The sequence below is a fragment of the Podarcis cretensis genome (genome assembly GCF_951804945.1).
Source record: "Podarcis cretensis genome assembly, chromosome: 3".
NCBI lineage: Eukaryota > Metazoa > Chordata > Lepidosauria > Squamata > Lacertidae > Podarcis > Podarcis cretensis.
The window spans coordinates 117,834,046-117,856,694 of record NC_137172.1 but is presented as its reverse complement, the minus strand read 5'-3'; the positions used below and the strand labels follow the sequence as shown (position 1 = coordinate 117,856,694).

Here is a 22,649-nt window from a genome sequence, read left to right as displayed (position 1 = left end):
CAGCACCACTCCTCACTTTTTCTTCATCACCACTCCTACCGTAATTCTGATGGCATTTAAGTATGCTGAAGTTTTAAAAACACAGTATTCTGGTGCATGACAAATATAGCCAATGTGACGCCAGTGTTCTTGGACTCCACTTTATGTCTGAGTCCATTGATTGCTGGCTGAGGCTGATGGGGGCTGTTGTTCATTAACATCTGGAGGACATCCTATAGGCTACCCTGGCCTATGATGTTCCTATAGCATAGAATATTCATCCCAAAGACATGAAAAAGAAAACATTGATAGGAAGAAAGTAAACTTAAATTTGTGTAGTACTTAAACCTTAACATAAGTGCCTTTTTCAGGCGGTGTGTAAACTTAAAATCAAAAGCTCAACTTACTGTTAGCAAGAGGCGTTTTTTGTTTCAATATTAAAATAAATGCAGCAGAACCAAAATTAGTTTAAAAACCAGAATCAATTCTCTCTCAGCTTCACCATTTGTCATCATTGATCAAAATCAGCTTCTTCCAGGCAACAAAGGCTTTAAAATGACTACATTAATCAGGCTTTGTTTAAAGTACTGTTCACCAAAAGCGAGCTGAAGGAAATTTTGAACTTTATATAATTAGGGTATATTTATCTAGCATTCGAAAGAAGCAGGCTATCAAATTATAATGCAAGAGCCAGAGCTGATACACAGGAGTATATTCATGTATCTACTGAAGCAAAAATAAAGATTGCAGAAGTAGAACATTGTCAGAACATAACGTTGCTAGGATCCTGTTTGGAAGCCAAAGCAGCACAGAACTAGGAAGTGTTTTGGTGGTTTGTAATCAAAGCTGTGCAGAAGAGCATGAAAAAGGCCAAGTTGTGAATTCAATGATATTTCCTATCCAGTGGGCAAGCAACCATGCGTACTTGTTCTTTTGAGTTGGAAGAGACTCCCAGGGTTCTCTAGTCCAAGCCCTTGCAATGCAGGGATCCTGCCCACAGCTGTCCCTGGGTGGACTCGAACCACCAGGCTTCTGGTTAACAGACACACTGAACTATTGCACCACAGAGATTTAAAGGTGTATTCTGCCCTTCATCAGAAGTTCTCTGGACAGTTAACAGCATAAAAATACAATATTAAAACACAAAATGTATAAGAAAAACAAAAGCAGAACAATAACCCCCTGTTGTTGTTGTTTAGTTGTTTAGTCGTGTCCGACTCTTCGTGACCCCCTGGACCAGAGCACGCCAGGCACTCCTGTCTTCCACTGCCTCCCGCAGTTTAGTCAAACTCATGCTGGTAGCTTCGAGAACACTGTCCAACCATCTCATCCTCTGTCTTCCCCTTCTCCTTGTGCCCTCAATCTTTCCCAACATCAGGGTCTTTTCCAGGGAGTCTTCTCTTCTCATGAGGTGGCCAAAGTATTGGAGCCTCACCTTCAGGATCTGTCCTTCCAGTGAGCATTCAGGGCTGATTTCCTTCAGAATGGATAGGTTTGATCTTCTTGCAGTCCATGGGACTCTCAAGAGTCTCCTCCAGCACCATCATTCAAAAGCATCAATTCCTTGGCGATCAGCCTTCTATAACCCCCTACCTCCCACCATACATTCCAAAGGATATAGGATGTTGGTCTGCCAAAGGCCTGGTTGAAGATGTTTTTTTCCCCCCTAATATTTTATTTTTCAATTTTCAAAATAACATTTTTCCTTTTATATATACATATCTAATCAAATTTTCATTAATTAACTTTCTCCATTCTTGACTGAATTTTCCCTCATCTTGGTGCCTGATCTTCATGGTCAGTTTAGCCATTTCTATCATCTTAGTCATCCATTCTTCTTTCGTTGGGACATTCTCTTCTTTCCACTTCTGGGCAAGTAGCATTCTGGCTGCCATTGTCGCATACAAAAACAGTCTCTTTTGCTTCTTTGGTACTTCTACTACAGTGGTACCTCGGGTACCTATAACAGAAGAGAACTACCACAGAAATGGCAAAAAGCACCTTTTTATTTACAGCCATAAGTTTCACATAACTTCCTCTTGATAATCACAACACTTAAAACGTCCTATTAATGCTTTTTTATTTTATGGGAATGCAGATATATGGAAGCATGGATAGGACAAGTTTACTCTGTAGGATTTGTAAGTCTTCCTATAAACAGAGTTGAACCTGTAAAAAAAGAAAAGAAATTATTATTGGTTTCTTCAACTTCATTTTATAAATGCTCATACTGATGTAACTTAAATTTAATTATTTGTATAGAACAGGGTGGGGAGGGGATGTAGAGATGATTAATGAAAGTCAGTCACATATAGAAAGTGGGAATGGGAAAGATGTTCATTAGCAGCCCTCACTTCTACACAGAAATTGTATAACTTTATATAACTGAGTTAACAGAAGGAAGAACAGCTAATCAAGAAACCGTCCTGAGATCTATGGATTAAGAGTGGCATAAAAATTTAATTAACAACAATAAAAGGAAGAAAATGATTTTGAATAGGGCATTCTCTTAACCTGCTGTGAAAAGGGGAATACGATCAATTTATTTGGTGATGGGGGAAAGGGTGTGTGTGTGTGTGTATGTATATATATCTGCTTCATTATATGTATTTTTTTCGTGTGTTTTTATCCTTGTAAATGGTCCAAGAACCTGGTTCTATAAATATTTCAAATAATAAAAAGGAAAGGTCAGTAGTACAGCATCTGCTTGCATTCGGAAGCTCACAGGTTCAGCCCCTGACGTTAGAATCTTGCCTAAAACCACGGAAAAGGGCTGCCGACCTGTGCAGACAATACTGAGCTACATGGACCAATGGTCTGACTCAGTAGAAGGCAGCTTCTCATGTTGCTACCATGTTAGTAGCTGTTCCCTTTTCTTGCAATGTCTCCCCATGTGCTTCTTATCAACCTGGGTTCCAGAAAGAAGGTGCCCTGCAGTCTGTTTAGTTTACATCTCAAAGTCCTGGGGCTACAGTTCTACATTGTCACTTTACCTCCAGTGCTTGTGGGAAACCATTCATTTATCTGAGCTGTAGTCCAGTTAGGTTCACTGACGTTAGAAGACCATTTCAGGGAAATGATAATAGTTTGAACTGATGCAGTTTTCCTCCTAAATATCTATCGCACCCTTCGGACCTCCTGCTCATGGGGAAAGCCAAGATTTATGTTAGGGGGCAGGATCCGCAATCCTGTACCCATTTTATTTGGGAATAACCCCCATTGAAGTTAACAGGGCTTACTTCTGAGTAGACATATATGGGGTTATGCTGTAAATTAGTCACACTTTCATAAATCAGTGGGACTTAGCTAGCTGTGACTAACTGATTTCAACAGAGCCAAAGTGAACACACCAATATATGTGCATTCACAGAATCTTAGAGTTGTACAGTTGGAAGGGACCTCAAGGGTTGCTGGGAATTGTGATTCTGTGAGGAGTAAACTACAGTGCCCAGAATCCTTTGCGGGAAAGAATGTACTTTCAAGGTTTAGCATGCGCATGTAAAGCCTGTTGAAGTAAAGAGCATGGAATGAAAGGGGGTTAACTCACAAGTAAGTCCCCCTGTATGACTTGTTTTGTTTTTATATGCTTTCCCCCCCAGGACGGGTCCACTGTAAGGCGAAGCTCATGACAGCCTGCACTGCTCACCGAAAAGCTGTTTCTCTGAAGGCTGCCTTACCATGCGTGCTGTATCCCAGAGAATGCTGCAGTTGGGCCAATGTGCTCCCTTTTGTCCAAAAGAAAGAAGAGAAGGCTAGCAATTATAACTGTTTTGGGGACTTTCTTATATACCCTGAACATATCCTTGGAAATAGACATACCTTCATATTGTCCTGAGTGTTCTTCCTCCCGCCATCTTCCTCCAGATCAGGATGGCAGGAGGTCTGCAAAGCTTACAGGCACACAAAGAGCCATATGGGATATTTTTATTTTTCTGAACCTCAAAATAGGCCTCAGACAGTTAGAGAGAGACCTTTCCTAAGTAACCTTAGGGACGTATATTAGACCTCAGACCTTTTGCAAATTCATACTTTTTTTACATTTATGCAATCCATATTTATGAATGGCCAATTTATAACCATAAGGCTAAAATAGCGCGGGGGGGGGGGAGTAAATAAGGCTGGGGTAGAATGAACGACCACTGGCTGAAAACTGATTTACTAAGGGTGAAATCCTAACTGCACTTACCTAGGAGTAAGAGCCACTGCTCACAGTCTTCTTCAAGGTCTTCTACAATTAGATCTTCTGAATGGAAAAGAAGAGAAGGCTGGCAGTTAGACTTTCTTATATACACTGGAAATATTCTTGGAAATATTCTTCATTCTTCAGGAATACCATGACAGCTTTCCCCAACCAAAAAAGAGAGGAAAAAATAGAAAGTGCTCAGTTTGTTCAATTTAAGAGCTTCTCCGTGTGGAGACTGCCAGGAGTTTCAGGAACAAAGTATAGAACGGAGTTGGTGGTTAATAGCTAGCAGCTGGCGGCCTGCCCAGGATGCTTCACAGAACTTGCCCAAGATGTTTCTTATAGCATAGACAAGAAGGTGCTGTTAGAATCTCAGTAGGTTGGTAAGTTTAAAAGTAGAGAAGTAAAAAAAGGAAAAAATACTTCCCTGGGTAGCAATCAATGCTAATTACAGTCCTGTTATCTGCGGAGCTCCGAAGCCTGCTTGCTAAGCCGTCGCCATCTTGGAACCTCGACCTATTCTGAAATCAACATCTGTATGCTGAAGGGTCTTACCTTTTTTGCCCTCTCAAAGAGGGGCCCAGAGGGGGAGGCCGAGGGGTAGGGAGTGGGCAAGGGGGAGGTCTCTGGGATAGGCGAAATTCTGTTCTTTCTTCCCAATCAGGAAAACACTTTTCTGAGTCTGCAAAGCCTAGAAAAGAAAGAGAAATGGGGCTCACTGTTAGTGCTCTCTAATGCCTCTATGCTCAAGATGAATTCTCTATCATCAAAGAATTTTGATGTTGAAAGAAATCCTACTTGCATGTCTTCTCCTTTCTCTCGCAATCACAGAATGATCCAAGCATAGGAGATCCCAGGCCTTCTAGAGCTCTGGTGACCTATGAGCCAGCAGAGGGAGATGTCACAATGAACCTTGTGACCCAACAACCCTGGGCCCTGAGAAAACTAGCAGCCACAAGCACTGCTCCTCTTAAGGGATGTGACTAAGTTTTCTCATATGGTTTTCTTCCATGTTCCACTTTTTATAAATATGCAAAATGTGCCTATTCCTTTGGATTCCAGCTGAAGTTGTTCCTGCACCAACTGAGCACTAGCTGTCTCCTATACCTGTCTTATACCCTCCAGCATTTCTCCCGTGAAAATAGGAATGTCCTATTCCATTATTATAGGGACGTGGGTGGCGCTGTGGGTAAAACCTCAGCGCCTAGGACTTGCCGATCGCATGGTCGGCGGTTCAAATCCCCGCGGCGCTCCCGTCGTTCGGTCCCAGCGCCTGCCAACCTAGCAGTTTGAAAGCATCTCTGGGTGCAAGTAGATAAATAGGGACCGCTTACCAGCGGGAAGGTAAACGGCGTTCCGTGTGCTGCGCTGGCTCGCCAGATGCAGCTTGTCATGCTGGCCATGTGACCCGGAAGTGTCTGCGGACAGCGCTGGCTCCCGGCCTATAGAGTGAGATGAGCGCACAACCCTAGAGTCTGGCAAGACTGGCCCAGACGGGCAGGGGTACCTTTACCTTTTATTCCATTATTATTATTATGATGATTCTGACTGGGTTGCCCCAGCCACTCTGGGAAGTTTCCAACATATACAAAAACATAATAAAGCATTAAACATTGAAAAAAAACCCTTCCCTATACAGGGCTGTCTTCAGATGTCTTCTAAAGGTTGTATAGTTACTTATCTCCTGGGCTCGGGGGTCACATAACTGCATATGCTGCAACATCCCGTGAAAATAGGAATGTCCTAAGGGTGGTGCTGTGGGTTAAACCACAGAGTCTAGGACTTGCCGATCAGAAGGTCGGCGGTTCGAATCCCCGCAACGGGGTGAGCTCCCGTTGCTCGGTCCCTGCTCCTGCCAACCTAGCAGCTTGAAAGCACGTCAAAGTGCAAGTAGATAAATAGGTACCGCTCCAGTGGGAAGGTAAACGGTGTTTCCGTGCGCTGCTCTGGTTCGCCAGAAGCGGCTTAGTCCTGCTGGCCACGACCCGGAAGCTGTACGCCGGCTCCCTTGGCCAGTAAAGCGAGATGAGTGCCGCAACCCCAGAGTCGTTTGCAACTGGACCTAATGGTCTGGGGTCCCTTTACCTTTAAGGAAAAGAGGGTCATTCTGGGGTCAAATCAGAAAACGGGATGGCTTCTGTAAATCTGGGACTGTCCCTTGAAAATAGGGACACTTGGCAGGTCTGCTGAGGTGCCCAGATGGGAGACCACCAGGGAACCCATGATATGGTGCTTAGAATTATACAAAAGTACTGTGTAAATAAATAGACACATGTTGGGGGGAGGCGCTAAGAACAATGCCATGCTTGTTTGGTACATCTAGAAAGATTTCAAAAATATATGTGGAACGTTGAGAGAGAAGAGAGGAGTTGTGTCATTTCGCACATCATTAAAAATGCCATATGCATTATCCAGTAGACACCTCTGGAAGTTGTGAAACAATGACCACAACATCTTGCTAGGCTACACAACTCCCACCAGTCCCAGCCAACATGGTCAATGGTCAGGGATGATGGGAGTTGTCTTCCACTAACATCTGAAGGACACCACGTTGGTTACCCCCGAAGAATTAGGATGTTTAAACCTTAATGTCTTAGAGCTCAGTCAAGTTTCCCCACCCACCGCAGTGTGTTTCACAGCTCTTTCCCACTAGCTGTTGATATCAAGCATGGTTTCCTTAGTGTCAGATATGTTTCTGTTTGTGCATGCACCAGGGGACATTGACAGCCCAGGGATGTCTTTGCCTTAGGCAACTGGTATTCACACCTTGACTAGAGGCTTAAGGACTCCAATCCATTTGAGAAACTATATCAAAACAGTAGGATTTTAGAACAGGATACACAGGCATTCTGGATGTCTGTTGATCAAGGATTAAAAACCCAGCACTGGAAACAGTGAGTGCACACAGCAAATGAGACTGTGAACACAGACACAGAGAAGGTAGTATTTTTACAACAGAAGTACTACTTAGAACATCAGGATTCAGCCTACACAGTCCTCAGCAAAAAAAGTTACCCCAGCACATTCTTCATTTTTATGCTTCATTCCAAATCTGGGATTTGGTCAGGTGATTTATATTACAATAATAATAATTATTATTATTATTATTAATATATATATATATATATATATATATATATATATATATATATATATCCCGCCCATCTGGCTGGGCTTCCCCAGCCACTCTGGGCGGCTTCCAAAAGAATATTAAAATACTGTGATACATCAAACATTAAAAGCTTCCCTAAACAGGGCTGCCTTCAGATTTAGAAGACATCTGAAGGCAGCCCTGTTTAGGGAAGCTTTTAATGTTTGATGTATCACAGTATCACAGTCTGGTAGTTGTTGTTCTCTTTGACATCTGGTGGGAGGGCGTTCCACTACCGAGAAGGCCCTCTGCCTGGTTCCCTGTAACTTGGCTTCTTGCAGTGAGGGAACCGCCAGTATCTCTGCCTTTAGAATTTCATCTCCCCCTGGCCCCTCCTTAGTGGCTTTCTGAGATCACAGTTTTAGGCAGGAAATTTAACGGGCTGGGGTTTTTTGTTTTTGTTTTGATGTTTTAAAGGTTTATAATGGTGGTTTTAATATGTTAATTGTTTAAAAATCATATCCTTCAACATTTATCTGATGAAAATAGGGACTTTCCATTCTATAATGATAATTTTCCTATTTATACCTCACACATCGTACATCTGGGTTGCCCCAGTCACTCTGGACAGCTTCCACCATATATATAAATATAATAAAACATTAAACATTTTTTTAAAAACCTTCCCTGTACAAGATTGCCTTTAGACGGCTCAGGGGTCAGATAATTTCATATGCTCCTACGTTTCTCCACTATTCCCTACCCTGGTGTTGGCAAGTAATAATAATAATAATAATAATAACAACTTTTATTTATACCCCACCCTCCCCAGCCAAGACCAGGCTCAGGCCAGCTAACAATCGATATAAAAACAAATTGACTGAAATACAACTTAAAAACAAGATTAAAATACAACATTAAAACATTAAAATGCAGCCTCATTTCAATGGAAACTCAAATCAAAAACTTTTTTGGGGATTAAAACATCAGGACTTCACCAAGGCTAACTATCCAGACTGGTCCTACATGGGCCAGAAAAAAAGCCAGGGAAGTCCCCAAATAGGAGTTCCATCACAGGAGGAGAAAGGAAAAAAGAAAGAGGGGGAGGGAATCAAATTGATTCCAAGCCAAAGGCCAGGCGGAACAACTCTGTCTTACAGGCCATGCGACAGAGCGTTCCACCAGGCCGGAGCCAGTGTTGAAAAGGCCCTGGCTCTGGTTGAGGCTAATCTAACTTCCTTAGGGCCTGGGACCTCCAGAGTGTTGCTATTTATGGACCTTAAGGTCCTCCATGGAGCATGCCAGGAGAGGCGGTCCCGTAGGTACGAGGGTCCTAGGCCGTGAAAGGCTTTAAAGGTCAAAAGCAGCACCTTAAATCTGACCCTGTACTCCACCGGGAGCCAGTGCAGCTGGAAAAGCACTAGGTGAATATGCTCCCATGGCAGAGACCCCATGAGGAGCCTCGCTGCAGTATTCTGCACCCGCTGGAGTTTCTGGGACAGCTTCAAGGGCAGCCCCGCGTAGAGCGAATTACAGTAGTCAAGCCTGGAGGTGACCATCACATGAATCACTGCACTGCTAAATGCCTCATTATTTGCAAAGAATGTGGCAAAATAGGTCAGGAGGTCATTTGTATTCCTCTAGCTCACTGTAGTCTGCCTCACACAGCAAAAGAACAGAGGCAGCTACAGGGGTCTTAGGGAAGGGGGAACAGAAAGAAAAAGTAAAGAAGCTACACAGTGCCTTCTGGATATATTTTGAAATTCCCAACTGAAAGTAGCCCATGAACAAAAGGACAGCTAGCACTACCGGCCTCAAGATGAAGAGAAAAACGTGTCTAGTTCTTAATTTTTTCCCGTGGAAAGATTTCGGTTTCACAAGTTCATTAGTAACAATGAATGGATGCAAACTGCAAATACTGCATTAGGCAAGCTTAGCCATTTCACCATTCAGTTTTGCCTATTAAAAGCTAGTAAAATAGACACACTAAATTAGATCACTCTCTAGGGCTGGGGTGGGGAACCTCTGGCCCACCAGATGTTCCTATTTAGCCAAGCTGGCTGGGGTTCATGGGGGAAGTATTTCGGCAGCATCTGGATTGCCAAAGGCTTCCCACCCTGACTCTAGGGCACCAGGAAGTTTTATGGTGTAAATTATCCTATGCAGATTGCCCTAATTTGCATAGGAGTAATTTCCAGAAAACCCACATTACTGGCCTTCAGATCTGTGCAACAGGAAGGATGGCAACAGATGAGCATTCCTAACCCTGGCAAGAAGACGCAGCTCACAATAAATGAGCTGGCAAGAATGGAAGCTGAAGAGCTTGCACGTTCTCCAACTCTTAACAGCGTTTTTGGAAACTTTCATGTGCACTTACTGAGACTGTACCATTATCTAGACTCACAGACAGCCTTCTTGTTTCTGGGTTAACACATATGCACAAATATTAAGGTTTAAGTACTACACAAATTTTTAAGGGAGGCGGGCGGCACTGTGGGTTAAACCACAGAGCCTAGGACTTGCCGATTAGAAGGTTGGCAGTTCAAATCCCCGTGACGGGGTGAGCTCCTGTTGCTCGGTCCCTGCTCCTGCCAACCTAGCAGTTCGAAAGCACGTCAAAGTGCAAGTAGATAAAGAGGTACCGCTCCGGCGGGAAGGTAAACGGCGTTTCCGTGCGCTGCTCTGGTTCGCCAGAAGCGGCTCAGTCATGCTGGCCACATGGAAGCTATACGCCGGCTCCCTCAGCCAGTAAAGCGAGATGAGCGCCGCAACCCCAGAGTCGGTCACAACTGGACCTAATGGTCAAGGGTCCCTTTACCTTTACTACACAAATCTAAGTTTTACTTTTTTCCTATCAATGTTTTCTTTTTCATGTCTTTGGGATGAATATTCTATAGGAACATCATAGGCCAGGGTAGCCTATACTATAGGATGCCCTCCACATCTTGCTAAACAACAGCCCCCATCAGCCTCAGCTAGCACAGTCAATGGGGACAGATAAAAATGGAATCCAAGAACAGTGGTGTCACATTTGTCATACACCAGAATCCTTTGTTTTAAAAAGTTCAACGTATTTAAGTGCCATCAGAATTATGGAAGGTCCACACTGTGATCCAAAAAGCTAATTATTGCTGGGAGTGGTGATGAAAAAATGAGTAGTGGTGCTGAAACCTGAGAACTAAACTGGACTAAAGATTGCAATTACTTACAAGCAGGGGTTGGTATATGCTAGGCCAATAATGACCCCTGCCTCTCTTCAGCCACACACGAACAGTTCTGTAAAAGAAAAGGAGGAGAAACATCTTTAGCCTTTCCCCATCATTGGTAGGGAGGAAATATGAAACATTCTATGGAGGTATCTGTGTTGGTGTTGCCAAGGAAGGAACCAAAAATGTGAAAGGATGCAAGATTATCACCTTGTTTTCTCATACTCATAAAACTTGTACACGTTATGGTTTAAACAAATGACACACACCTTTTTCAATCGCTATGGAGTTATACGTATCTATGGCCTTCCCAGCATATTAGGTCATTGTTACTATTTCTTGTTTTTTGTTGTATACACTGCAAATCATCATTTAACACACAGTTAGGTATTACGTGTGTGAAAATGACTCGTGTTTTTCATCACCGATAGATAAACACAGGAACAGAGACATTGAAATGCAAGATATTTGCAATTACATAGTCAAAATTATCAGACCCTGTTTTGAAGCAAAAAAGCACAGTTTTCTGGTTGCCTACTTGTAGATTTTTTTAGGTGTGCCCATGCAAAGTGTTTTACATGAGCATCTACAAAGCATAACACATGCATGCAACAAATGTGTACTTACAATCAGAGAACTGTAGAGTTGGAAGCAGTGGCGTAGCGTGGGTTGTCAGCACCCAGGGCAAGGCAAGTAATTTGCGCCCCCTAACCCTGGATTTGCGCCCCCTAACCCTATCCCTAACCCTAACCCCCAGATGTTGCGCCCGGTGCGGCCGGCCCCCCCTGCACCCCCCACGCTACGCCACTGGTTGGAAGGCACTGTATCAGGAAGATTTTGCCCTGTCACATGGCAGGGCAGAATCTTAAACAATGATAGCCCCCATTCCCAGCACTTTCACACTCCTCTTTCAGCAAAGACTCATCTATTTGTATAGGCTGGATTACAATTAAAAAAAAGAAAAAAACCTCTGCTGAGATTACTGGGTAAAACACAGTATGAAAAAGTTAAGCGTGACACACCAAGAGATCATTTTTTTCAGAGCAATTTTTATTTAACTCATTAAGCATGTGAACACACACACTTTGAGTAACAGGTATGTAGGAAAATAAATTAGAGCTAAGTACAGTAGTAATGTGTGGGTTTAACCCACAGTGTTTAACCCACAGCGTCAGTGGTTTAACCCACAGCGTCACCCACGTCCCACAGAAGGTCATACTGTGTTCTTTAAAAGACATATACAGTAGTGGTACCTCTGGTTATGTACTTAATTCGTTCCGGAGGTCCGTTCTTAACCTGAAACTGTTCTTAACCTGAAGCACCACTTTAGCTAATGGGGCCTCCTGCTGCCACCGCGCGATTCATCCTGAAGCAAAGTTCTTAACCCGAGGTACTATTTCTGGGTCTGTAACCTGAAGCGTATGTAACCCGAGGTACCACTGTACATCAGAAGAACCTTAGAGTTGTACCCAGAACAGCAAAGTTACTGCTTCTTTCCCCAGTAGATCCCATGAACCTCAAAATCTGCTGCTGCAAAGGAGGCACCGAAGCAGCGCTGAAGGATGGGGAAGAATCCAGCCGTTGGTGGGGGCCGTTACAACAGCCGGGGGGGCCGCAGCAGAAAAGACCCGACCCCTCTGGCTGGGGGGGGGGAGAGAGCCCAAGGGGGCCCAAAGCCAACATCTTGAGTGTTATGCCCATGGTCTCTCGGGGGGGGGGGCGATGCTGATCCCAGCTGTCCTGGCCAAGGGAGCTCTCTCCCCCTCCCCCGGCCGAGGAGGCGCCCCTGGAACGGGCTGCCTCATGAAGCTCCGCCTCTGACGGCGTCTCCGTCCCCTTCGGGCTCCCTGGATAAGCGCGCCCCCCCCCGGGGGGGTCCCCTTTTGCTTCGTCCCTCCGGCTCACCTTCCTCCGAGACGACGAGGAAGCCCCAGAGCCGCCCGGGTCTGGAGAGCCAGACTCCAGCTGGCCCAGCAGCAGCAGGGAAGAGGGAAGCGCCGGAGACGCCATAGGGACTTCCAGCTGTTTTTGGGACTACAATTCCCATCATCCTTAACCATTGGTCCTGTTCGCTAGGGATGATGGGAGTTGTAGTCCCATAAAAACAGAGGACCAAGTTTGGCCATCACTGCCATAGGGGAATCAAGGGGTTGACAGAGCCAAGCATCCGGCAGAACCAGGAGCCGGCCGGCTCGACCACGCATGCGCGCTGCGACGGAGAACGCGAAGAGGGGAGGAGCTACAATTCCGAGCAGCAGCAGCAGCAGCAGCGCCTGGAATTCTTTAAGCGGGAGCAACGGACTCCGAACGTGCGCTGGGGAGCCGGTGGTGGCGTTGGAAAGCCCTTCGCCCCGCCCCCCTTGGGCGCCGCCCCTCCCCTCTGCGGCCGCCCCCTCCGTGGCAGCGCGCATGCGCGGCGTGGTCGGGCAGGGCCGGCTGCTGGTTTCCCAAGCGGCTGCACCTGAGGGAGGAATCCGGCCGGGCTCGGTCCCGCTATGGCGGCGCCGGCGCTTCCCTCGTCGCCCCTCCGTCGCCGGCCGCTGCTGCTCGGCCAGGTGGAGGGCTCTCCGGACCACGCCGTGACCATGGCGGCGCTGGTGCCCAAGGAGGACGGCTTCCTCAGCGTCTCGGAGGACAGGTCAGCGGGGCCCCAGGGCGCGCTTCATGAGGCAGCCCGTTCCAGAGGCGCCTCGGCCTGGGCTGGGATGGCTGTCGGGGCTGCGCAGAGGCGCTCCGAGGCTCCCTTGGCAAGGAGAGGGGTCAGCATGGCCCCCCGAGACACCGTGCATCATCATCATCATCATCATAATAATAATGCCCCCCTGAGAGACCATGGACAATAATAATAATAATAATAATAATGATGATGATGATGATGCCCCCCTGAGAGACCATGGACGATAATAATAATAATAATAATAATAATAATAATGCCCCCTGAGAGACCATGGACGATAATAATAATAATAATAATAATAATAATAATAATGCCCCCTGAGAGACCATGGACGATAATAATAATAATAATAATAATAATAATAATGCCCCCCTGAGAGACCATGGACGATAATAATAATAATAATAATAATAATAATAATAATAATGCCCCCCTGAGAGACCATGGACAATAATAATAATAATAATAATAATAATAATAATGCCCCCCTGAGAGACCATGGACAATAATAATAATGTCCCCCCCCAAGGGACCATGGATAGTAATAATAATAATGCCCCCCTCCAGAGACCATGGATAATAATAATAATAATGCCCCCCTGAGAGACCATGGATAATAATAATAATAATAATGCCCCCCTCCAGAGACCATGGATGATGATGATAATAATAATAATAATAATAATAATAATAATGCCTCCCTCCAGAGACCATGGATAATAATAATAATGCCCCCCCCGAGAGACCATGGACAATAATAATAATAATAATGCCTCCCTCCAGAGACCATAGATAATAATAATAATGCCCCCTGAGAGACCATGGACAATACAGTAATCATCATCATCATCATCATCATGCCCCCCCCCCGAGAGACCATGGACAATTATTATTATTATTTATTATTTATACCCCGCCCATCTGCTGAGGGGTCAGCAACCTAAGGCCCATGGGCCACCTCTGAACTGAGGTGCCCACTTGCGCGCTGTGCTAAACTGGCACAGCACGGTGCGGGAACTCGCTTACATGGTGCTGAAAATCGCAGGCGCGCATGCTCACGCCCATGCGTGATCTGGCCCATGGAGGGATCTCCGTGGGACCAATCCGGCACAGGCAAGATAAACCTTGCTGACCCCTGGGTTACAGGGAACCAGGCAGAGGGTCTTCTGTGTAGTGGTGCCCACCCTGTGGAATGCCCTCCCATCTGATGTCAAGGAATAATAATAATTTATTATTTATATCCCGCCCATCTGGCTGAGTTTCCCCAGCCACTCTGGGCGGCTCCCAATCGAGTGTTAAAAACAATACAGCATTAAATATTAAAAACTTCCCTAAACAGAGCTGCCTTCAGATGTTTTTTAAAAATAAGATAGTTGCCTATTTCCTTGACATCTGATGGGAGGGCATTCCATAGGGCGGGTGCCACTACCGAGAAGGCCCTCTGTCTGGTTCCCTGTAACCTCACTTCTTGCAGGGTGGGAACTGCCAGAAGGCCCTCGGCGCTGGATCTCAGTGTCCAGGCAGAACAATGGGGGCGGAGATGCTCCTTCAGGTATACAGGACCTGATGTTTGGTTTGGGTCCCCTTTGGCTCTCTGCCAGTGGCTCCCCCCCCCCACCGGCCATAAGGGTCGGGTCTGTTCTGCATTAATGGCCCCCACCAGTGGCTGGATTCTTCCCCCGAGGAGACACTACCATTTGGGATGCCCCCTGCCTTTAGCACTCCGTTCTCAAGCGTTGCTCTGCTGCCCCCATTGCAACTGTGCTGGTCATGTGGGCAGGTGGGTTCTTAACTACTATGAGCAAGAGGGGAGAGGCACGATTTTTGCACCCCCTGGTCCTGCGCTGTTGGTGGGGACCAGCATAAACCAGGCTCTGTGGATGGAGTGCCTGCTTTCCATGCAGAGGACCTCATGTTCAGCACCTGGCGTTGAGTGAGGCCAAGCTCCCGTCTCCATCCCTGGAGAGCCATTGCTGCTGGGGACTCCATAAAAGGTAGCTTGGTATGTGGCGGGCAGCTCCAGATTTAGGGTGGTTCAGGCTGTTGCCCTGCAAAGAGCGCCAAGCAAAGGGGGTGCAAAATTGAGAAGATCCATTTGGATTCTGTTCTTGACTGAGCTCTTCCTTTCTTGGGTATTTTTTTATATGGACTTCCAGGAAAGTTGAAAGGCTTGTAAGTTCTCCTCAGAGGTGCAACACAGAAGCAAAAAAATGGTATTGGTTTACCTGCTTGCGTATCTTGTCTTCTAGCACAGCAATAATACTCCGCCTAGAAACCTGCAGCCAAGCAGTTGGCTGGCTGGTTCAAATCAATACGTGACATTTAATCTCACCACCTTTGCACATTGTCTGATGGCCTGCATGGCTCTTCCTAGGTTGCTGAGTACTGCAGTCCCAGGAGAAGCCACAACAGCCAAACTTCCTTTCCTGCATAACTGTTTGTTGTTGTAGTTTTGTCAGGATCAAGTTACCATTGCATGTGGATACATAACAAGGCCCTGATCACATTTAAAATGAAAAAAAGAAAAGAAAGCTGCTTAAGATGGGCCAGTTTAGGAAAAAGCTGCAGTGTGAGGGCTGTTTTCATAGAATCATAGAGTTGGAAGAGACCACAAGGGCCATCGAGTCCAACCCCCTGCCAAGCAGGAAACACCATCAGAGCACTCCTGACATATGGTTGTCAAGCCTCTGCTTAAAGACCTCCAAAGAAGGAGACTCCACCACACTCCTTGGCAGCAAATTCCACTGTCGAACAGCTCTTACTGTCAGGAAGTTCTTCCTAATGTTTAGGTGGAATCTTCTTTCTTGTAGTTTGGATCCATTGCTCCGTGTCCGCTTCTCTGGAGCAGCAGAAAACAACCTTTCTCCCTCCTCTATGTGACATCCTTTTATATATTTGAACATGGCTATCATATCACCCCTTAACCTCCTCTTCTCCAGGCTAAACATGCCCAGCTCCCTTAGCCGTTCCTCATAAGGCATCGTTTCCAGGCCTTTGACCATTTTGGTTGCCCTCCTCTGGACACGTTCCAGTTTGTCAGTGTCCTTCTTGAACTGTGGTGCCCAGAACTGGACAGCCTTTCTCTGCCTGCCACTTCTCCATTCCTATCTAGTCCCAACTGCTTCTCCCTCTGGGCAGTGCTGAACCCATGTTTGTGAAAGTAGAGTGTGGAAACAAACTGGAAATAGCTTGAGAGGGAGGAATCTGTTAGTGCAGAAGAAGGGTATGAAGAGTGGGGGGCTTTTCCTCCTCATTCTCTACATAAAACAGCCCTCTTCCAACAGTGTTCTTTTAAAATAAGTAGGAGATGACAAATTGTACTTTCATGCATCTGCTTGCAATGTTGATGAGACAGGCTCTTGCAAAGCCTGCTGTTCTGTGAGGTTTGGTCCCATTTGCACTTTCTCCTCCAGCTCCAGCAGTCATTGCTTCTTAAGAGCTCTGTTATACATCCTATTTTTTTTGCTGATAGGATAAATGTATGTGTCAGCTAAGTGGAAACTTGGAGATTGCAACTTGAAATGTTGTCTGTGGTATGGTGCAATGCAGCTTCTCATGTTCTCCAAAGTTCCTTGTCTCGCTGGAGCCTTCTTCCCCTGTTCTCTGTCCGTTCTGTGCTTTTCCTCAAGTCTCACTTTCCAGCTCTTCTCACGGGTTCCTCTTTTTTCAGTCCATTGCCTTGCTGCATGCTTCCACCGGCCACCTTGCCTCTGGCCTCTCCACCCCTTCATTTTACTATCTCCTGTGATCTCTTTCTAGTCCCCAGCTTCCCCATAAAGCTCTGCCTCTCCCTAGGGCCTGTGTGGTGTTTTAATCTTAGACAAGATGATAAAGTTCTTTTTCAGACTAGAAGTTGAACTGAGGGTATTCTAGGAACTATGCTCACTCAGCTGTTAGATAATAATCTGTCTGGGGCTTTTCCATCAGAAGTGTAATATGATATAGTTAGTACCCACCTTTAATTTAAAAAAAATTATAGACATAGTTTCTATTTGCATATCACTGTCTTTTTTCATTGCATCAATGTACTTGAGTTGTGTTATCATTAAATATTTGGGCAGCCTAGTGACTGGTGATGTGACACATTCTGGAGGTGCTATCATTATTGTGGTGTTAACATTGTTATCTTCTCAGGTATTTAATTACTTTCCAAAAGGCATCTATAAATTACAGTGGTGCCCCGCAAGACAGAAAACCCGCTAGACGAAAGGGTTTTCCGTTTTGGAGGTGCTTAGCAAAACGAATTTCCTATGGGCTTGCTTCGCAAGACGAAAATGTCTTGCGAGTTCCTGTGGGTTTTTTTTCCTCCCCCCCCTTTTTCTAAGCCGCTTATCCGATAAGCCGCTAAAAGGCGCTAATAGCGCTAATCCGCTAAGCCGTCAATGGGCTTGCTTCACAAGACGAAAAAACCGCTATACGAAGAGAATCGCGGAACGGATTCTTTTCGTCTTGCGAGGCCCCACTGTACCTCCCTAAGCAGTCTGCTATTTGAGACATTAAAATATAACTTTTCCCTTGGAAAGGTTGCTGAAATATAATTCATTCTTGTGGTTGGCTTTCTTATTTTAGTCTATTACCCCAGTCTGTCGAAAACCAACCTCATTTTATCTTTAATCTGTATTAGCCACAGAGGTGTTTTGTGAATTGAAAAAAACGCACCACTTACTCAGGCTAATACATTTTGGATCTACGAGCACAATATTTCAAAAAAATGTGTAGGTAGTTTTCAGCAGTGGTTACAGATGTAAAAGCTCAGTTGCAAATGGCATATGCTAGGTTTTGTGTCATTGCATTAATGCTTTAATATTTCATGATGTCTGTAGTTAAGACAGGTTTTGTAGTGTAGAAGTTCACAAACTCCCTTGGGGTGTTTTTTCTTTGAGGTACAGGATATCTTAGACCAGGGGTCAGCAAACATTTTCAGCAGGGGGCCGGTCCACTGTCCTTCAGATCTTGTGCGGGGCTAGACTATATATTTTGGGGGGGAGGATGAACAAATTCCTATGCCCCACAAATAACCCAGAGATGCATTTTAAATAAAAGGACACATTCTACTCATGTAAAAACACGCTGATTCCTGGACCGTCCACGGACCAGATTGAGAAGGCGATTGGGCCGGATCCGGCCCCAGGGCCTCAGTTTGCCTACCCATGTCTTAGACGCTTCACAGTACCTTCCTAATGCACAAAGGTTGAAAATAATGCACCTTTCTCTGACAGGTCAGGGGTTATTTTGGGTCTCAGCTTTGTAGTACAGCAGCCGTTCTGCCTTTTGGGCAGTCGGTTCTTAGATTTGCAGATTCAGGGAACCCCGTCCAGTGAGAGCACGCTGCTCTGTTTTCATAATGTTAATTCAAAGCCTTGCTTTCGGGTGGTTAAGTAACAAGATGCCATATCATGATGACTGCTTTTTGCACAGCTGAGCAGTCATGTTTGGATTTGTCGCTGGGTGTGTGTATTTTAATTGCAAAGAATGTGGGCTTGATGAGTCTTTACTACTCAAGAATCACGTGATTCTAAAGCATCTTCCCTTTTATTTTCTGGGCTAATAAGATACCTAAGGCCCAAATTTATACAAGGTTGAAACAATGAAAAGGAGACACTGTGTTGCCTGTCCTAACTCTGTCCTGAGGGGCAATAGTGCGTCACCTTTTCGATAAGCATGCCTTAATCTAGTCCATTTTGGTGCACATCCCAGCACATGTGAATTGTGCTCTGCCTTGGGCAGTGGCCTTGCCATGAGACTGCTCAGTCAGGAATTGAGTGGCAACATGGCATGAGAGAAAGTCACTCAGATCCAGGTTTATTACATGGCTTTTCTGATGAGTTGAGGAGCAATATGGCCCCTCCTGCTTTTGTTCAAGGGTGCCTATACACAGACCCACCCACCCCCCACCCCCCACCCCCCGCCTGTACAGTACATTGGCTGTCCTTGGCCTACATGAGAATGGAAACAGCTTGCTACATGCTTCTTCCTAGTCTGGGTTACAGTTGCATTGAATACTGCTATTCAGCCTCTCTATTTGCAGAAATGTATTTTGCACTTTGGTGCTACTTGTGAATGTAATTGAAGTAAAATCTGATGCCTTAACTAGGTCAGGAGGACTCCAGCGATGGTCACTGGCCTTGAATAGGAAGGCTTTGTCACTTTGATTTAGGTGCATATGGTTGCTGGCCCTGGGTTATAGGCGTATAATCTAATATTTGATCATTTTCAAGTTTGTGAAAATTTTAGGGCCGTCTTTAATGACCTTAAGTAGCCCTGTTTGTATTGCGGAACTTTGCTAAACTTAGGGGTAATGAATGCCTTACTATTCTTCCTTCAGCATTACTTGCAGAATAAAACAACCAAGGCAGAGTCATAAAGTTTGTTTTGTCAGTTCTCTGGTGTGTGACATCTTGAACCACATGTCAATAAACCATGGTTAATGTTTAACTTAACTTGCTCAGAAGTCCCCACATCCACTGTCTCTGCAAGCAACAAACCAAAATACTTGGTTTGTCCTGTTGTCCAAACCTGGGTTCATCACATTTATTAGCATTACCCAAGTATGGCAGTTTGATTAAAGAAAGCTATCGTAGACACACCCCAGTAAAGGAGATAATAGATATGGAATAGAACAAAGCTTATTTTGCGGGTTCATGTTCTTTAGTTCTTTCATAGGTTTTCTGATAAAGCTTTTAAAAAAATGTTTGTGCAAATAAAGGGCTGTAACTTCAACATCATCTGGTGATTTGGTTTTCTAAAACTGTCTTGATTCTCCACCTATGGAACAGATTTTGTAAAGGCATTATATTATTTCAATTTAGTTCCTGGTTTCTTTTTTAAAAAAAAATATAGCAAGTAGTTTTTTCCCTTCTAGAATGTCTCAGTGAAAGAACAGATTTGTGTTCAACTGTTGACAGTATTATGCTGACGTAAGCCAAAAATGCATAGAACAATCAGTGTTTTCAGTAACAAAATGATCTCCGTAATCACTCTTTCTCCAGAGCTGCGTGGAACTGAATAGGTCTATAGTTATGAGGCGATATTTCTGTGCCCAGTGTAGAATTAAATCCTTTTATGAGCCAAAATATGATCTAAGAAGTACAGGCAAGACAGGATGGGTGCCTCAGCCTGCGGTCTCCATTTTGTCTGACTTCATGGTTACAATATCTAGCCTAATTTTTCTACGTTATTGTTATTGTTATTGTTTTCTTTATTGTTTCATAACGTTTATACAAAGTCTGGTTGTTAAATAAAAAGGCACCTCAAAGCGGTTTGCAAAAAGTTAAAACAAGAAAATCAAGTGTTACCGGAAAAATCCGAGGGCTCCCTTGGACAAAACAAAGACACCAACCAGGATAACTTGGAGCAAAACAGCAGCCTGTAGGCTTGGCCTTTATTGAACTGTTGCAACAGGGTATTCCCCTCACGTGCAGGAGAGAGGAAAGACCCAGAAGAATAGTGTGCAAGGTCTTATAAAAACTTTTGAAATTCCCCTCCTCTAGGTCTAGCCCACCCCCAGAAACATCATGCATACATTACAGAAAGGAGGGGTTGAGGGAGGCATACATTACAGAAAGGAGGGGCTGAGGGAGGAGTTGGTGGTAACTTGAGTGTCTTGTCACCTGGCTGGTTCCTCCTTTCCCCCCTCCCCACAGTTTCCTGCCCCCTGAGGGAAGATCTGATCATTGTCCTTTGTTTCAGTCCATGTTGAATCCACTCCCATATGCAAGTTCTTTGTGATCTTGATTGTCTTCTGTCTGGGATCATCAGGGTTGGTATGGGCAGGGCTCCTGTGTATGTGCTGAGACAGTGAAGGGATTATGGCTGACCAGGACTAAGTCACCCTCCTTTGTTAGTTCTTGTCATATGGAGTAAAAATAAAATGAAACAGTGCAAATCCGATGTATGATTGATTTTCTATTTTTCTATGAATTTATAACAGAAATGTGGCGTGTGTGTGTGTGTGTGTGAAGTTTATACAAACAGAATGATTGGGGTGGGGGGGTTCCTGCAACAGTTCCCCCCTTCGGAGATAAGATTGCAAAGGTGGCTACTTTGCAATCCTTTTCTCCGCACAATTTAAAGTAACCTGCTATTCTCCCTCCCAGATGCGTGTGTCCATGTGAACCTGAAAGGGACTTGGATGTCACATTTCTCAAGGATATTTGCATAGAAATGTAACAGTGTAACAGTGCTCATAGTTAGACATAGGATATCACGTAAAATCAATATTTTGTTGCTCAGTTACTTGTGGTATGTTAGCACCTTGGAATAAATATTTTCTCAATAGTGGCGTATGCTTTACATTTAGCAGGAAGGTCCACTAATGACTGAAAAATGCAGTTTGCTTTGTCCCCCGCCATTTTTGTGTTCTCAGGTGTCAAGGTAGCTCTTCTGTGGTCTCACACCGGCCTGGTGTAACAGTAGTAGCAATCCCTGGTGAATCCACTTAGGGCTTTCATATTAACCATGTTGCCTGGCACTCACCACAGCTGGCACAGGTTTGGGCACGTCAGGAGAGAAATGTCCTTGCCTGGCCATTCTATGGGATTTTATTATTACAGGCTCTGGTCTTGCAGTCATGGGAAGTTGCTCACTTGCACATTAAGGACCAAAAAGCTAATTGCAGCCTGGATACACTTGCCCAATTCACACTGAGTCCAATTTGAATTTTTCTTGCCCCATGGTTCTCAACTTTTCAAACCAATCTGTTAAAAGAAACCCATTCTTAAAAGGGCACTTGTCCAAATAAGTCAATTTAACTCTATAAGGGATTATTCCGGCTAAACCAAAGCATACACACCTTCCTGAAGCTTCTCCTTGGTAAAGTGAGTTTTAGCACATTTTTAAAATGGGTAGGGAAGTTGGCAGAGTGCCAGGTGAAATAACTAAATGTGGTTATAAATTTATCTAATTCTAAACATTGGACTACATAATAGCCTGATCTGTAAAAAGCATAAAATGTATGAGAATCCTCCACTGGGGTGTAAGGAATAAGACATTAAACATAAAAACAATTACACACAAAAATAGCCACAAAAATAGCCCCAATTCCCCTCATTTGTGGAAATAACACACTGTCAGACACATTTCAACATTCCTACATAATAACATAATACAAAACAAACTAATAGTATCAGTTGCATATCTTGAGACAATTGTGATATTTTTACGCATGTATCTTGAGGTTCAAAAGTGAGGAATGTCCTTGCAATTCAACTCCTCCCCCCTTTGTCAGCCCCACTCCCCCGGCAGTCTATATCCTTTGAAAGAGATAGCTGTGGCCACTTTGAAAACTTTGGTGTCTGTTGCTGCAGGTGGTGGCGAAGCTTTTTCATCATAGGTCTGTAGTAACACATCTGTAGAAGTGACATCCTGTAAGGGGCAGGGTTTTGGAGACTTAAAAAGACAGGAGTTAGTAAGGGGAAGGGGCAAAAGGGAAAAAGGATGTCCTTCAGTTTCCATGGGAAGCTGCAAATAATAAAAATCTTTGCGGATTAAGCATTTTATTCATTTCAATATTAT

The 22,649-nt window shown here is 44.6% G+C and overlaps 1 protein-coding gene and 1 long non-coding RNA gene across 4 annotated transcripts in view; one reads left to right on the top strand and one right to left on the bottom strand.

Annotated features, from left to right (window-relative positions):
* Positions 1 to 1,967: 1,967 nt before the first annotated feature.
* Positions 1,968 to 12,575, bottom strand: LOC307212666. Of its 3 annotated transcripts, none has more exons than XR_013837063.1 (4): positions 12,365 to 12,575; positions 10,463 to 10,529; positions 3,527 to 4,853; positions 1,968 to 2,148 (listed from the first exon to the last, which is right to left on the bottom strand). It is a non-coding gene; the product is annotated as an uncharacterized lncRNA (long non-coding RNA). The 3 variants fall into 3 exon arrangements; XR_013837065.1 differs by lacking the exons at positions 10,463 to 10,529; positions 12,365 to 12,575 and adding exons at positions 4,961 to 5,314; positions 5,676 to 5,690; XR_013837064.1 differs by lacking the exon at positions 10,463 to 10,529 and having other exon boundaries at positions 12,365 to 12,406.
* A 311-nt stretch (positions 12,576 to 12,886) lies between these two features.
* The window catches only part of WDFY2 (WD repeat and FYVE domain containing 2), a 56,588-nt gene continuing 46,825 nt past the window's right edge, over positions 12,887 to 22,649 (top strand). Inside the window, exon 1 of the mRNA XM_079969988.1 lies at positions 12,887 to 13,097. Within this exon, the coding sequence (XP_079826114.1) occupies positions 12,955 to 13,097 (143 nt within the window). The 5' untranslated portion in view covers positions 12,887 to 12,954. The remainder of the gene's footprint in view (positions 13,098 to 22,649) is intronic.